At 49.2% G+C, this 15048-nt stretch overlaps 1 protein-coding gene across 2 annotated transcripts; it reads left to right on the forward strand.

Annotated features, from left to right (window-relative positions):
- The first annotated feature begins 9849 nt into the window (after positions 1 to 9849).
- Positions 9850 to 14072, forward strand: LOC123148720 (probable LRR receptor-like serine/threonine-protein kinase At2g23950). Of its 2 annotated transcripts, none has more exons than XM_044568213.1 (11): positions 9850 to 10106; positions 10198 to 10330; positions 10412 to 10483; positions 10587 to 10730; positions 10842 to 10913; positions 11009 to 11068; positions 11174 to 11280; positions 11564 to 11695; positions 11794 to 12159; positions 12993 to 13384; positions 13487 to 14072. In XM_044568213.1, the coding sequence occupies exons 1-11, from the start codon at positions 9992 to 9994 to the stop codon at positions 13850 to 13852; spliced, it is 1959 nt and encodes a 652-aa protein (XP_044424148.1). In that variant the 5' UTR covers positions 9850 to 9991; the 3' UTR covers positions 13853 to 14072. The 2 variants fall into 2 exon arrangements, with proteins under 2 accessions (XP_044424148.1, XP_044424147.1); XM_044568212.1 differs by having other exon boundaries at positions 9851 to 10106; positions 11791 to 12159.
- Positions 14073 to 15048: the final 976 nt, after the last annotated feature.

Here is a 15048-nt window from a genome sequence, read left to right on the forward strand (position 1 = left end):
AAAACGTGAGGGCTACAGACCACCCCACCTCCGAACGTGAAACTCAAAGTGAGCAGCGGCACTGAAGTAAAAAAGATTTTGTCGCTGGGACTTAACCCGATCTCTCGGCTGAGAGCCGAGCCTCCTGACCACCTAAACTACTCACAAAGTGTTACTCCATCAGCGTTTAGATCACTACTAGAACATTTTAACATTTTTCGAGTAACTGGCTTTTGCTAACTCCCTCCCTGAAATTAGCAGTAGTAGTGTAAGATGGAGGTTAATACAGCATCAACTATCCATTTACAGTGGAAAAATTCTGGAATTGCAAGCTTTACTTGCATTAGCAAATACTCCCTCCGTTCACTATTACAAGATGTTTTGGACATTTTATGATTTGAATTACATATCCACTGAAATGAGTGAACAAATATACTAAATATGTCTACATACATTTGATTTGGAAAAACAAATTAGAACATCTTATAACAATGAACGGAGGGAGTAGTAGTTTTGGAATTTAGTACCTTCGAAAATAATAACTTGATCTGGCTTTCGCTTCCAAGGATTAGCTAATGTAGAAGTCGACAAGCAATTCCCTGTAAGCCCCGGGTACAGTGATATCATTCCATTGGGAAAGCGTGCAATAAAGCATGCTATACATACGAGGACATACACACGTAGTATCATTGAAAATGAATTGAACTCAAGATTGGATCAAATATGTCATACCTTAAATGAGGCCATCATCTTCATTTCCTCGTGGTTTGAACAAGGAGGACATCGTTTCTACGTACTTTCTAGTGTGGGTGACTGAGTGTGCACTGTTGCTCTGTATTTAGAGATGAGAGGCCACTCATGAGAACTAATAACCACATAAAAAAATCCAAAGCCTTAGTACAATTACAGTCATAACAACACTTAAGGGTTCGACAATCATTCAGTGTTTCAGACGACATGCGAGCTACTACCTCCGTTCGGAAATAAATGACTCTGTTTTAATTCAAATAGGAGTACTATTCAGAGACTAAAACCAACAGTAGAGGTGCAGCCCTCGCCCCTCGCCGAGCAGCCTGGTCATGATGTCCAAGAAAAGAAAGAAAAACCGCGTGATGTGCGTGCGGCTTGGTTCGGTGAACTTTGATGCCGTCGTGTTGTGCGATTATTGTGACGCCCACAGCATCTCGCTGCTGATTGCCCTCTGTTAAAGATGCCAAAGCCGGTGATTACCACTCATGGTGTTTGCGGCCACCATCTGTTCTTCCAAGCAAAAACACCATCAAGTTGTAGGCCTCGTTTTGTGAGTGCTAAAGCAGGGCTGCTGGTACAGGTGCTCGATGCTTCATTGTCGGCTTCTCAAGTGGTTCTCAGTTTTTTTGGATAAAGGATAATTTTGCTGAACGAACGGCCTGACCACTGTGTAGCAAAAATGCACACAACCAACCTAATTGTTCGACATGGTAAAACAAGTCAACATAAATGCCAAGAATAAAGTCATATGAGACTGAAACTATTCCTATGTTGAGTGAGCCGATGGCCCGATCCGAAGATTATGTTGTCACCCATATTGTGTAAAGTGAATTTGCACTTATGTTGCCCATGTTTAAACCGAGTGTAGATTTTTATGGGATATCACTTCGATTTGTCTTTTAATAACTAATAATTACAAAGGATTGTAAATATCCTTTTTTTATTTCCTACATAAATGAGCAATTTTAGGTGATAAATTAAGTCATAAAGTAAGTATATTGGGCATGAAGGTCAATTCAAATCAACAAGAGCGGCACAACAGTGTCTGTCCAAATGAGAAGACGAACGTGCCGTCTGCCACCTAGTATGTGACATCATGGCAGCCAATTTCCGTGAAAGGGTCTTGGGCTGATTCACACCGGAGGCGCTCCAAACACCCATTCCGCCGGTCTGAACTATAAGGGAGGGAAAACCCCTTCGCCGCGAGAGGACGAACGTGAAAATCATTCATCAGAGCCACTAGGGCGCCGACATTGCTATAGCCATCTGCACTATAGCCTACATCTCCATTAGGCATAAAACTTGTAATCAAGAGTACATCCCGATCAACAACGTTTGTAAGGCTTACAATCTATTCATTTGTAAGTATCAACCTTTACAATGTCTATTGCTTGTGATTTATTCGCTACGTATGAGTAGTTCCCTCATGCCAAGGACCGAGGCATAGCCTCTATAGAGTCAAATCAAGCAAAAGACAAAGAAAGCTTTAAGAGAGTTTGTTGTCCCATGCCTTCTTGATGGTGAATCTCCTACTGCTTCTTCCAATTCTAAAACTGAGGTTGTCCTGTTGACTTTGCCCTTCCATAGACATAGAGCACCAAGTTTCGCCAAAAACTAGTCTAGCCCGGGGACTTTCAGTAACTTGATGGAAGGCTTTTTTACATCAGTCATCTCTTCAAGCCTTCCCCGCTTTATTAGTTCTATGACAGTTTGACTTGGATTGATGATTTTCACACAGTCCTTCTTCTTTGAAAATGTGCCCCAGAGATTCCATTGCTATACGCCTATCAATGGCTTTAGCATGAAAACTATGACATCGAGCCATGCTAAACTGCCAAAGTTTATGCTGTAGTGTAGCACGAGGCTTCAACCTTCTCCTTGTACTGTTGCATCGCCGCATCATGTTCAATTGGAAAGTCTGAAAAAGGTGCTTCGAACTCCTTGTTGAGGGTCTCAGGTTACCAAACAAAGCCCCATGTATGTGAGTTAAGGGATTGTTGGTTTACCCTTGAGTTAACGTTATTTCTATGCGTTGCACAACGATTTTATCTCTTGTATCTACCTCATTCCTAGGGCTTGCAGGTGCTCAAGATATCGAATATCGAGCAAGGAAAGGTTAAGGGCAGAGAGGAGTCAAAAGGCTATGCTGAACTCGGGGAAAGTAAGGTTAGTATGGTAGCTAAAAGTTAGTCTTGGGGGTAGATAAGGTGCAATCATTAAAGCCCAATGCTTTAGTCCGGTTATTCCATAATAACTGAGGTGCCCATGTGCGCTAGAAGGGCCTTGGTTGGACAATAAAAGCTTGATTCGGTAGTAGTCGGTCGTGGGGTTATTTGGGCGCATCTTCAACAACAACATGTTGAAAAAAAATGTAACAATGTTTACCATTGCCACGTAGATTATCTAGATAGTGTCTCGAGTGCAAGCACACGACTGTAGGTGAAACCTTTAGCCCTAGTCTATTTGTTTTATTATTTTATTTTAGTCATCTCCGTGGTTTGATCCAAAAATGGAACTCTTTGTGATCTTGAGCATAAATAAAGTGATAATTAATCATACCGCAACAAACACACCGAAAAATTACATCAAATGGATCACTATCATGTAGGGCCTACAACTGATGTGATCTTTGCATTGAGAAACAAGGAAGAGAGAGATCGTCTAGCTACTGCTATGGATCAATAGTCCAAAGAAAAGCATTCATAAACTATCATGGTGTCAACTAGGTTAATATAGATGGGCACCGAGATGATTTCTCCCTCCAACGGAGTAACGGAAAAGGCCTCCAGATTGGATCACTTCAGAACAGAGAGGGTTTGAACTAGAAGTGCAAGATAGGAGTGGTCCAAAATCCCCCTAAAATTAAGACTTCGCTACAAATTGAATGTCTTTGAGAATGGCAAATCGAACGTTTTTATGGAAATTTTGGTTGTCTGGTAATTTCCTTTAGCAAGCATGGCAAATGTTTGCAATATTCATTTTTTGCCAAGTTTTTTCATGCTTGCTAAAGGAAATTGCTATCTTCGGGACAACTAAATCTGCCATGGTTAAAAATCCAACATCATATTATTAACATTATCGAAATTTTATGGTACCCCTCTATTGACTAAAGAACACAATGTGCAAAATTTGGGAGTGAGTCTTGGTATTGAAGGACAAAAAGGGACAAAGTGGTATAAATGCATAATATGAATAATAGAAATATGAATTAGAGCTTGCCAGATGAAATTTATTATTGCAATTATCATGATCATGTTTAATTAATGCAATGCAATGGTGGCATGATGATGCAAAAGAAAAAAGTAACATGAAAGTGGTTTAAGGGGCTGTTACACCTTTTGGATGTGGCGTGGAGTACTAGGATATGTGACTATCAAATGATCCATCATCAACATGTTGATTGGAATACCGCTACGTATCAGGAGTGAAAACTCTGGTCCTGACATTTTTTGCAGGGGCTCAGAAGTGACGAAGTTGCGTCGTTACCTTGTTGAAGGCTTGGTGCAGCGGCGACTGACATCACATGTAGCTGCTGGGATTATGGAAAAGTGGTGGTGGCAGTACTTGAGTGACTTGATGATGGTGCTACTTGAGCACCTGGTTTCAAGCTCCAGGCTGAAAGACTAGGCAGCCCGAGACGGTCATGCCTAGCAATGACGGTGTTTTTACGTCGTTACCTTGTTGAAGGCATTGCTCAGATATGCTTGGACTATTTCTTCAGGGTGAAAACCTAGATTCCGATCTTGAGTGGTTGGATCTGGTGACGGCGGGTATTGAGCATCGCTCCCTTCTTGAAGGTGTTGCTGTTGAAGAACTTTGTCGCTCGTGTGGTGTCATGAGATGGTTGGTGCGGATATGGTCTGTAACACCCACGATGCGGCTATATCTCCCACGTGTCGGAGCACGACTTAGAGGCATAACCGCATTATAGGCAATGTCGCAAGAGGGGTAATCTTTACACATCCCATGTACTGAATAAGAAAGAGGTACATAGTTGGCTTACAATCGCCACTTCACACAATACATAAATTATAGCATTACAATCATCCAGACACAATCAAGGTCCGACTACGGAACCAAAATAAAGATAACCCCAAATGCATAATGTCCCCGATCACCCCAACTGGGCTCCACTGCTGACCGTCTGGAAAGGAAACGTAGTATCGTCCAAAGTCCTCATCAAACTCCCACTTGAGTTCAATCGCATCTCCTGGAATGGTATCATCGACACCTGAATCTGGTTTTTGGAAGCAATCTGTGAGTCACGGGGACTCAACAATCTCACACCCTCGCGATCAAGACTATTTAAGCTTATGGGCAGGTAAAAGGTATGAGGTGGAACTGCAGCAAGCACTAGCACATATGGTGGCTAACATACGCAAATGAGAGCGAGAAGAGAAGGCAAAGCACGTTCGAGAATCTATGATCAAGAAGTGATCCTAGACTACTTACGTTCAAACATAACACGAGACCGTGTTCTCTTCCCGAACTCCGCCGAAAAGAGACCATCACGGCTACACACACTATTGATCCATTTTAATTAAGTTAAGTTTTAGGTTTTCTACAACCGGACATTAACAAATTCCCATCTGCCCATAACCGCGGGCACGGCTTTCGAAAGTTCAAAACCCTGTAGGGGTGTCCCAACTTAGCCCATCACAAGCTCTCACGGGCAACGAAGGATATTCCTTCTCCCAGGACGACCTGATTAGACTCGGAATCCCGGTTACAAGACATCTCGGCAATGGCAAAAATAAACCAGCAAAGCCACCCGAATGTGCCGACAAATCCCGATAGGAGCTGCACATATCTCGTTCTCAGGGCACACCGGATTGTCCAAGCTTTCGGTAGGCCAGCCCAGAGTTGCCCCTGGTGGCCACCGGCAGCTGACAGGTTGGACCAACACTCAGAGGAGCACTGGCCTGGGGGGTTTAAAATAAAGATGACCCTTGAGTCCGCGGAACCCAAGGGAAAAAGGCTGTGGCAAATGGTAAAACCAAGGTTGGGCCTTGCTGGAGGAGTTTTATTCAAGGAGAACTGTCAAGGGGTTCCCATTATAACCTGACCGCGTAAGGAATGCAAAAATCAAGGAAAATAACACCGGTATGACGGAAACTAGGGCGGCAAGAGTGGAACAAAACACCAGGCATAAGGCCGAGCCTTTCACCCTTTACCAAGTATATAGGTGCATTAAAGTAAACAAGATATAATAGTGATATCCCAACAATAAACATGTTCCAACAAGGAACAAACTCCAATCTTCACCTGCAACTAGCAACGCTATAAGAGGGGCTGAGCAAAACGGTAACATAGCCAAACAACGGTTTGCTAGGACAAGGTGGGTTAGAGGTTTGACATGGCAATATGGGAGGCATGATAAAGCAAGTGGTAGGTATCAAGGCATAGGCATAGCAATAGAGCGAGCAACTAGCAAGCAAAGATAGAAGTGATTTCGAGGGTATGGTCATCTTGCCTGCAAAGTTCTCGGAGTTGACGTAAGCTTGATCCTCGTAAGCGTACTCAACTGGCTCCTCAATCACGTACTCGTCTCCCGGCTCTACCCAAAGCAAGAACACAAGCAAAGGGAACCACAACCAACCACGGCACAATGCGCAAGCAACATGATGCAAAACATGACATGATATGCGGGATGTAATATGCAATGCATATGCGTGCTTCAGAAAGGAAAGATTCAACCAGGCCTCAACTTGGCAAATCAAGAGTGCCGCTGGAAAGATGAGTTGATTTCGGTCGAAATCGATATAAAGATCACCGAAATCGGATGCACGGTTTGCAAATGGTAAGCAAAACAATAATGGCACAAAGGTGCGATTAACAGCACGATGCCATCTAAATGCATCAAGAAAAATAAGCTACTGCACTCTAACATAGCAACAAAGCACATGGCAGTGATCCACTCAAGATGCTTGACAAAATATAAATACCGAGCTACGACTAAATCACACAATAGCAGGTTCAAACAAGCATGACAAAAGTGCAAAAGATATCAGGTTCTCAGACTTAGTGAAAATAACATGTCAGGAATTAATATCAGGAAGCAATGTTTAGAGCAAGATAACAACATGCTACAGAAACATAACATGGCAAAGCAAGGCATGACATGAAACTACTCAAAGCATATAACAAAAGTCCCTTACTGACCATAAGGCAAAAGGGATCAGAAAACACAATGGCAACCATGTAGACATAGCAAGTTTCGTTAATAGATTCAGACTTGGCAGAAAACTGGGCACGTCAAAAACAGAGTTACGTAGGCATGTTTGCGAGCTCGGTGCACTCACCATAAGACATTGCATGAAAAATTAAGCATACACCCAGCAAGAGGACATGATCAATAAGCTAACCATGGCAAGAACAATCTCATAGCATGCATGGATCAACTACAACAACCTCGGCAAAATTAATTAACATGTAAACAAACTGTCAGGAGCATTTTATAGCAAAAGTAGAGCAAGATTGAGTCATGCTAAGGTACTCCATAATTGCAAACAAAGACATGGATGGATAGAGAATAACAATATCTCAAAATCATCCTTACTGAACATGCTCAAAAGAGGCATGGATCACTCTGTAGCAACAATAATACATGGCATAAAAATAACATCAGTGAAATGACTTCGAAGAATTCTAAGTCCCTGAAATCAGCAACATCACGAGAGCTACTTTGCATGCTTGTGCTAGTCACCATATTCATCACAAAAATACATGGCATACACCCCTGTAAAGATGGCATGACATAGCCCAAAACACATGTAAGGCTCAAGTTCATAGGAGGCACACATTAAACATGGCAAAAATGACAAATGTCCATAATCTGTTAAGAAACAGAAACTAACGTTACATAGCACTATTGCAACATCATTTAAGGCATCAAGATGAACTCAAATAAACATGGTGCAATGGAATGAAATGAAATGCACATGCAGACGAACAATTTGATATGCTACACGCCCAAAACGGAGCTACGGATGGGAAGTTATAATGTGATGAACATGCCTAAAAAATATTGCACACTAGGAAAAACAACCTCGAGATCTAGGTTACTCCAGCAGATCTGGCGCACGTGAACCGAGGTGGGATCGAGCTCGCCGGAGAAGAATGGTGGCCGCCGGAGTTGGATGGGGCGGCAGATCCGGCGCCGTGGGGCTCTCCTCCGGCCGGATCTCGCCGGATCCGGCGCGGGGCAAGGTGCCGGCGACGAGGCGCGGCGATGGCGGGGCGGCGAGGCGGCGACCGGGCGGCGCGGCGGCGGCCGGGTGGCACGGCGCGGCGGCGGCCGGGCGGCAGGGCGAGGCTCGGGCGGCGGAGGAGGCGAGCCGGGCGGCGGGGTCCCGCGCGAGGCGGCGGCGAATCGGGTCGGGAGGGCCTCCCGCGGGCCCTGCGGGCCGACAAAGTGGGCGCGGGCGGCGGACGAACCACAAGGCGACACGTGGCGGCGGTGCGGACGCGTCCGGCGCCGGGCGGACGTGTCCGGCGCGCGGAGGAAGGGGGGACTAGGGTTAGGGGTGTATTTGATCCGAGATTTGGACGGGGAAGGCCTATTTATACATAGAAGGAGCTAGGAGGCTTCAAATGGAGTGCGATTTTCGGCCACGCGATCATGATCGAACGACCGAGATGATGGAGGGGTTTTAGGTGGGTTTCGGGCCACTTTGGAGAGGTGTTGAGCTGCAACACACACGAGGCCTTTACGGTTCCTGGGTTAACCGTTGGAGTATCAAACGAAGTCCAAATGGCACGAAACTTGACAGGCGGTCTACCGGTAGTGAACCAAGGCCGCTTGGAAAGTCTCGGTCCAATCCGAGAACGTTTAACACTCGCACACGAAAAGAGGCAAAAGGGGACACCGGAGGACGTAGGAGTGCCGGAATGCAAAACGGACAACGGGGAAAATACTCGGATGCCTGAGACGAACACGTATGCAAATACGATGCACATGATGACATGATATGAGATGCATGACATGGACAAAATGCAAAACGAAGACAAAACCCAACCATGAGGGAATATCATAACTTAGTGCCGAAAATGGCAAGAGTTGGAATACAAATATGGCAAGTTACATACGGGCGTTACATGGTCATTGATGTAGTTTGCCAATTGTGGATCTGATCTCTTTGATGTCTTTTCTTCGCCTACGCATAGCTTTGATCTTATATGACTTTGCTATTTGGTGGCGTGTTTTTGTGTGTGTGTGTTGATGTTGGCTGTGTGCATTCTAGATATGCAGAGGCTGGGTGTTTTCATTGTGTTTGTATCCTCTTGATACTTCATTTTGAGCCAATAAAATTCACCCTTTGTCGAAAAAAAGACCTTGTTGAAGGCTTTCTCTACTTGCTCTTGTGTTGGTCTTCATTCACTGGTCTCGGCAATTAGGAAGAGAATTCTTGTCCACAGCACCTCCGGTCGAACATGGAAGCGTGTATCCCTTCTCGAAGGCGTCATTGCGCAAGTAGTCGACTGACCCGTGGGTGTTAGTTTCAAATCGTGTAGTGGTCGATCATTGTTGATATTGTATTGCACTCTGCTTAATATAATAAGAGTGGTTACGTATGGCGGTAATGCAATGGCAGGGCGGTTAACTTTTTTTTTGAAAGAACAAATGTTTCTGAGATGATATGATAAACACAAGCTAGTGAATTGTGTGAATGCATTTACATGACATGTGTTGACAAAATGAAATGCCCCATCCGTGTGCCAGCGTGCCCTCTCTTTCCCTTCAAGCGATGGCACGATGATCACCACCAGTCCACCACCCTAGCAAGCACTCATGACTAGCTGACTACCTCATCTTTTTCTCAAAAAAAAAAAGCTCATCTCACACAACACCACCACCACGCCCAACAAGGAAAAAGAACAAAACAAAGGCTCGTTTCCAGCCCCCAACACCCCGGACCAGAAAGGAAAACGCACGGCACACAAACTCCGAAACAGAGCAATCGGCCAGCCGGCCCCACCCGTCAGTTTCCACGGCACGAATGATCATTTTCGTTCCATCGATATTCGAACGGAAGATGCCACGGCAATCGCATGCATGCAGCCTTTTCTTTCCCTTTCTCTCCCGCTCTCGCTCGCACCGTCGCACGACACGAGACGAGAAAAAGCGAGCAGCGACGCAAAGCAAAGCAAAGCGAAGCCACCCCCATCATCTCTCATCTCTGCTCCGCTCCGCTCCCTCCCACGCTTTTCTCACTCCCCTCCTCGGGCGCCCCTCGCCTCCATCATCCCCCCCACCGCTCAAATGGCGTCGTCTGTCTCTGACCCTCCACTCCTCCCCGTCGTCGTCGTCCTCCTCCTCCTCCTCCTCTCCGCCGCCCCATTCCTCGCATTCTCCTCGGAGCCTCTCAACGCCGAAGGTATTCGTCTTTCCGCGCACTTGCTGCCGCTGTTTATGGCCGTCGTGGTGGATTAGTTTAATCACCTGCGGGAGTGCGGGCTCACGTGCAGTGATGGCGCTGGTGGCCATCAAGCAGGGGCTGGTGGACTCGCGCGGCGTGCTGAGCAACTGGGACGAGGACTCCGTCGACCCCTGCAGCTGGGCCATGATCACCTGCTCCCCCCGCAACCTCGTCATTGGCCTGTAAGCTCCGTCGCTCCCTCCCTCCCGTATCATCTTCCTTCTCACAGCTCCGTTAATCGGTCTCGGCCGGCCGCGTTTCAGGGGAGCGCCCAGCCAGGGCTTGTCGGGGACGCTGTCCGGGCGGATCGCCAACCTCACTAATCTCGAGCAAGTGTGAGTAATCATCCAGTCCAGATAACCTCTGTTACTTTCTTGCTTGTTTGTGCGCACTTCAGAGTTCAGAGACACTGATGGGTCGATTGTGAGTAATTTCCAGGCTGCTGCAGAACAACAACATCACGGGGCGGCTGCCGCCGGAGCTGGGCGCGCTGCCGAGGCTGCAGACGCTGGACCTCTCCAACAACCGCTTCTCCGGCCGCGCGCCCGACACGCTGGGCCGCCTGTCCAAGCTCCGGTACCTGTGAGTGAGCCACCCCTCAGTACTGTTACCACTACGTACTACCCAGTAGCCAATACATGGACGATTGTTCAATAGTTAAGTTAGATGTTTATATGTTGTTTTTCGCTGTAGGAGGCTAAACAACAACAGCTTGTCGGGGCCGTTCCCCGCGTCGCTGGCCAGCATCCCACAGCTCTCCTTCCTGTAAGCTCTACTAGCAAATCATCCCCACCATTTTGTCCCTTTAATCGGCTGAATTTAACCCGTGATCCAATGCCCGTTGCTGCTCGTGTCCCCAGGGACTTGTCCTACAACAACCTCTCCGGCCCTGTTCCGCTCTTCCCCACAAGAAGCTTCAAGTGTGCACTCGTCCTCTTGTCCAATTTTTTGATTTTAAAGAGCACACATCGAACCCAATGCCGCACTTCTCTAACCAAATGAACTTGTACTTGTGTCTTGTGCAGCATCGTGGGCAATCCGATGATCTGCGGCAGCCATGGGGAGTGCGCCGCCGCGCTGGCGCCGGCCACCGGGCCCTTCCCGCTGGAATCCACGTCCACCCCGAGCAGCAGTGAGCACACCCTAACCTCTATCCATTGCTACCCCTGCCTGTCTAGTCGTGGCTGCTTTTGCTTTGCTTTGCTTTGCTTTCTGGGAGTGCGTGGTGGAGAGCGAGAGTTCTGTCTTCCGTTCCTTTCCGCCCCACTCTTCCTTTGCCCTGTAGCGCGCGATTGCGACTGCGACTGCGATTGGGAGCAGACGTCTCTCCTCCACTCTTCCCGTACTGTGGGGACAACAGCTGAGCTGAGCTAGGGATCATCAACGTTTAATTTTGTTTGGGCATTCTTGTGCAGGGAGCAGGTCAAAGGCTGGCGCGGTGGGAGTGGGGGTAGGGACAGGCCTGGGCGCCTCCTCCCTGCTGCTTTTCGCCGTGTCCTGCCTCCTTTGGAGCCGCCGGCGCCGGCACCGCTGCCCCTCCCTCCTCGGTAAGCGCCGCCGTCGATCGTCCTCCTCCTCTGCCACGCCTCTGCACGTAGCACGTCGATTGAACATCGTGTCAATGGTTCACTATTGGATGCAGCAGAGCAAGGTGGTAGGGATTTGGAGGGCGGCATGGTGGCGGCGCGGCTAGGGAACGTGCGGCAGTTCGGGCTGCGGGAGTTGCACGCGGCCACGGACGGGTTCAGCGCGAAGAACATCCTGGGCAGGGGCGGGTTCGGGGACGTGTACCGGGGCCGGCTCGCGGACGGCACGGCGGTGGCCGTGAAGCGGCTCAAGGACCCCAGCGGCGCGTCCGGGGAGGCGCAGTTCCGCACGGAGGTGGAGATGATCAGCCTCGCCGTGCACCGCCACCTGCTCCGCCTCCTCGGCTTCTGCGCCGCCGCCTCCGGCGAGCGCCTCCTCGTCTACCCCTTCATGCCCAACGGCTCCGTCGCCGCCCGCCTCCGAGGTACGTATCATACGTCACATGCACCGATGCATTACATACACGTTAACGTTGGCGCCGGCCGTGACCGAGAGTGAGAGTGAGACCGACGGGGCGGTCCGCGGGCAGGGGACCATGCATGCATGGGATGGGAGGCCGTAGTCTGCCCAGCCACGCCCTGCGCATGGCAGTCAGTGCCTCAGGCGTGGTCGCGCCCACCGCGCCCTGTACTTGTCGCTGCGGCCTACGCAGAGCGCCGCTCAGGCGAGACAGGCCACCGCGCTCACGTTTTGTCCGCATCCTGACCGCCTGCCGCGGCGCCCGGCACGCCCCTGCACCATGACTACTGCAGCGGTGCGGTGCTCCAGTCACTACAGTTACTTCACTGCCCAGTGGCCACTTACGGCGGGGCACGGGCGGCAGGGCGCGACCACGAACACCGCCCGGTCGGTTCACAGGCGATATGCCATGCCATGAACCGCGGCCGTGTCCCACTCCATGGCCAAGAATACGTACGTGGTCCCAGCCGGAGGCGTAGACGTAGTACCAGGGCGCAGGCGCAGCCCAGGATTACGTTTTGTTTCATGCTTCCTTTCGGCCTGCTTGCTGCAGCCGCGACAGGGAGGGCAGGGCAAGGCAGGGCAGACGGCAGAGCACGCAGACACACACACCGCTAGTACTACGAGCTCGTGTCTGGTCGCTGCTGCAGCCTGCATTATTTACATGCTACGCTACTGTATCTGGCACGTAGACTGGTACCTTGGGAACGTATGTACAGTACGTTCCCACTTGTATGTATGTATGCATGCATGCATGTATGTATGTATGATGTTTGGGGTTTGCCGTGTGTGTTGCAGGGAAGCCGGCGCTGGGGTGGCAGACGCGGAAGCGGATCGCGGTGGGGGCGGCGCGGGGGCTGCTGTACCTGCACGAGCAGTGCGACCCCAAGATCATCCACCGGGACGTCAAGGCCGCCAACGTGCTGCTGGACGAGCACCACGAGGCCGTCGTCGGCGACTTTGGACTCGCCAAGCTGCTCGACCACGGCGACTCGCACGTCACCACCGCCGTGCGCGGCACCGTCGGCCACATCGCCCCCGAGTACCTCTCCACGGGCCAGTCCTCCGACAAGACGGACGTCTTCGGCTTCGGCGTCCTGTTGCTGGAGCTCGTCACCGGCCAGCGCGCGCTCGAGGTCGGCAAGGGCTCCGGCCTCAGCCTCTCCCACAAGGGCGTCATGCTTGAATGGGTACGCGCCATGTCCATGCTTCTCTACTCTGTCTCCATTGAAGCCGAACACCAAAGCATTTTGTATCTGATAGCATATATGTTTGGTCTGTTCATTTGAAAGGTGAGGAAGGTGCACCAGGAGAAGATGCTGGAGTTGCTGGTCGACCAAGAGCTGGGCCCTCACTACGACAGGATCGAGGTGGCCGAGATGGTGCAGGTCGCCCTGCTCTGCACCCAGTTCCAGCCGTCTCACCGGCCGAGGATGGCCGAGGTGGTGCGGATGCTCGAAGGCGACGGCCTCGCCGACAAATGGGAGGCCACCAACCGGCCGCCGCACGACGGCCTTGGCCACGACGGCCACCGCAGCGACCCCGACGGGTGGGGCTCCTTCAACGACTACCGTGACAACGGCGGCAGCAGCCTCGGCAGCGACGAGGCGCGGTCCATCGACATGGCGGAGGAGATGGAGCTGTCTGGACCGAGGTAGCTGTCTGGGGGGATGGGGATTGGTTGTTGCTAGCTAGTAGTAGTTTCATAGTGAGTAGTATAAGATGTTCAGTTTTAGACAACGAGTGAACGAGATGTGTAGCTTCTGATCAAGCCTTTATTTCCCTTAGAAAAATGTAAAGAAAATTTGTTGGCTTCTCTTTTATGGGAAGAATCCATTTCCGCACACAAGCATCAAGAACCGAGAATTTCATACACTACTTCAAGATGATCTTGTTGACCATCAGTGGCATCTCCATGGTACCTCATGGTTGCGCTTTTATCTTGCTCTTTACTTTATTTGAACCCTTACGTGTGTTTCAATTTGAATAATTCGGTTTGTAAACTCTAAAACTGTGATATTCGTGAATTATGTGAACCTAGGTTTGGATTTAATATGTATTCAAATATGTAGTTGAAATATAGTATGCAAACTAAAACTAGAAAGATTTGAATTTTTTTAGAACGTTATGTTTAGGGATTAGCTAAAAACCACACTTTTCAAGAGGAGCAAATATACTCCTCTAAGAGCATCCCTCTGATGGGGAACGAAGCATGAAAATAGAAAATTTTCTTACGAACACCCAAGATTTATCTAGAAGAAGCATATCAACGAGAGGGGAGAGTGTGTCAACATACCCTCATAGATCGTTAAGCGAAAGCGTAAATCGCGCAGTTGATGTAGTCGTACTCGTCACAATCCAAACCGATGAAGTACAAACGGACGACACATCCGCGTTCAGCACACGTACGGCTCGATGACGTCTTCTCCTCCTTGATCCAGCAAGCGAGGGAGGAGAAGTAGATGGGATCTCCTGCAACACGACAGAGTGACGGTGATGGTGGTGGTGTGATTCCTGCAGGGCGACGCCAAATGCTACCAAAACAACGAAGACGGAGGAGTTATGAAGTAACGGGAGAGGGGGGAGGCTTGTGTGTTCTCTTGGGGGCGCCCCCTTGTCGGTGTCAAAACCGGCGGATCTCGGGTAGGGGGTCCCGAACTGTGCGTCTAGGATCGATGGTAACAGGAGACAGGGGACACGATGTTTACCCAGGTTCGGGCCCTCTCTATGGAGGTAATACCCTACTTCCTGCTTGATTGATCTTGATGAATATGGGTATTACAAGAGTTGATCTACCACGAGATCGTAATGGCTAAACCCTAGAAGTCTAGCCTATGAATATGGTAATGAGTAT

Source organism: Triticum aestivum, chromosome 7A, assembly GCF_018294505.1.
Source record: "Triticum aestivum cultivar Chinese Spring chromosome 7A, IWGSC CS RefSeq v2.1, whole genome shotgun sequence".
Lineage (NCBI taxonomy): Eukaryota > Viridiplantae > Streptophyta > Magnoliopsida > Poales > Poaceae > Triticum > Triticum aestivum.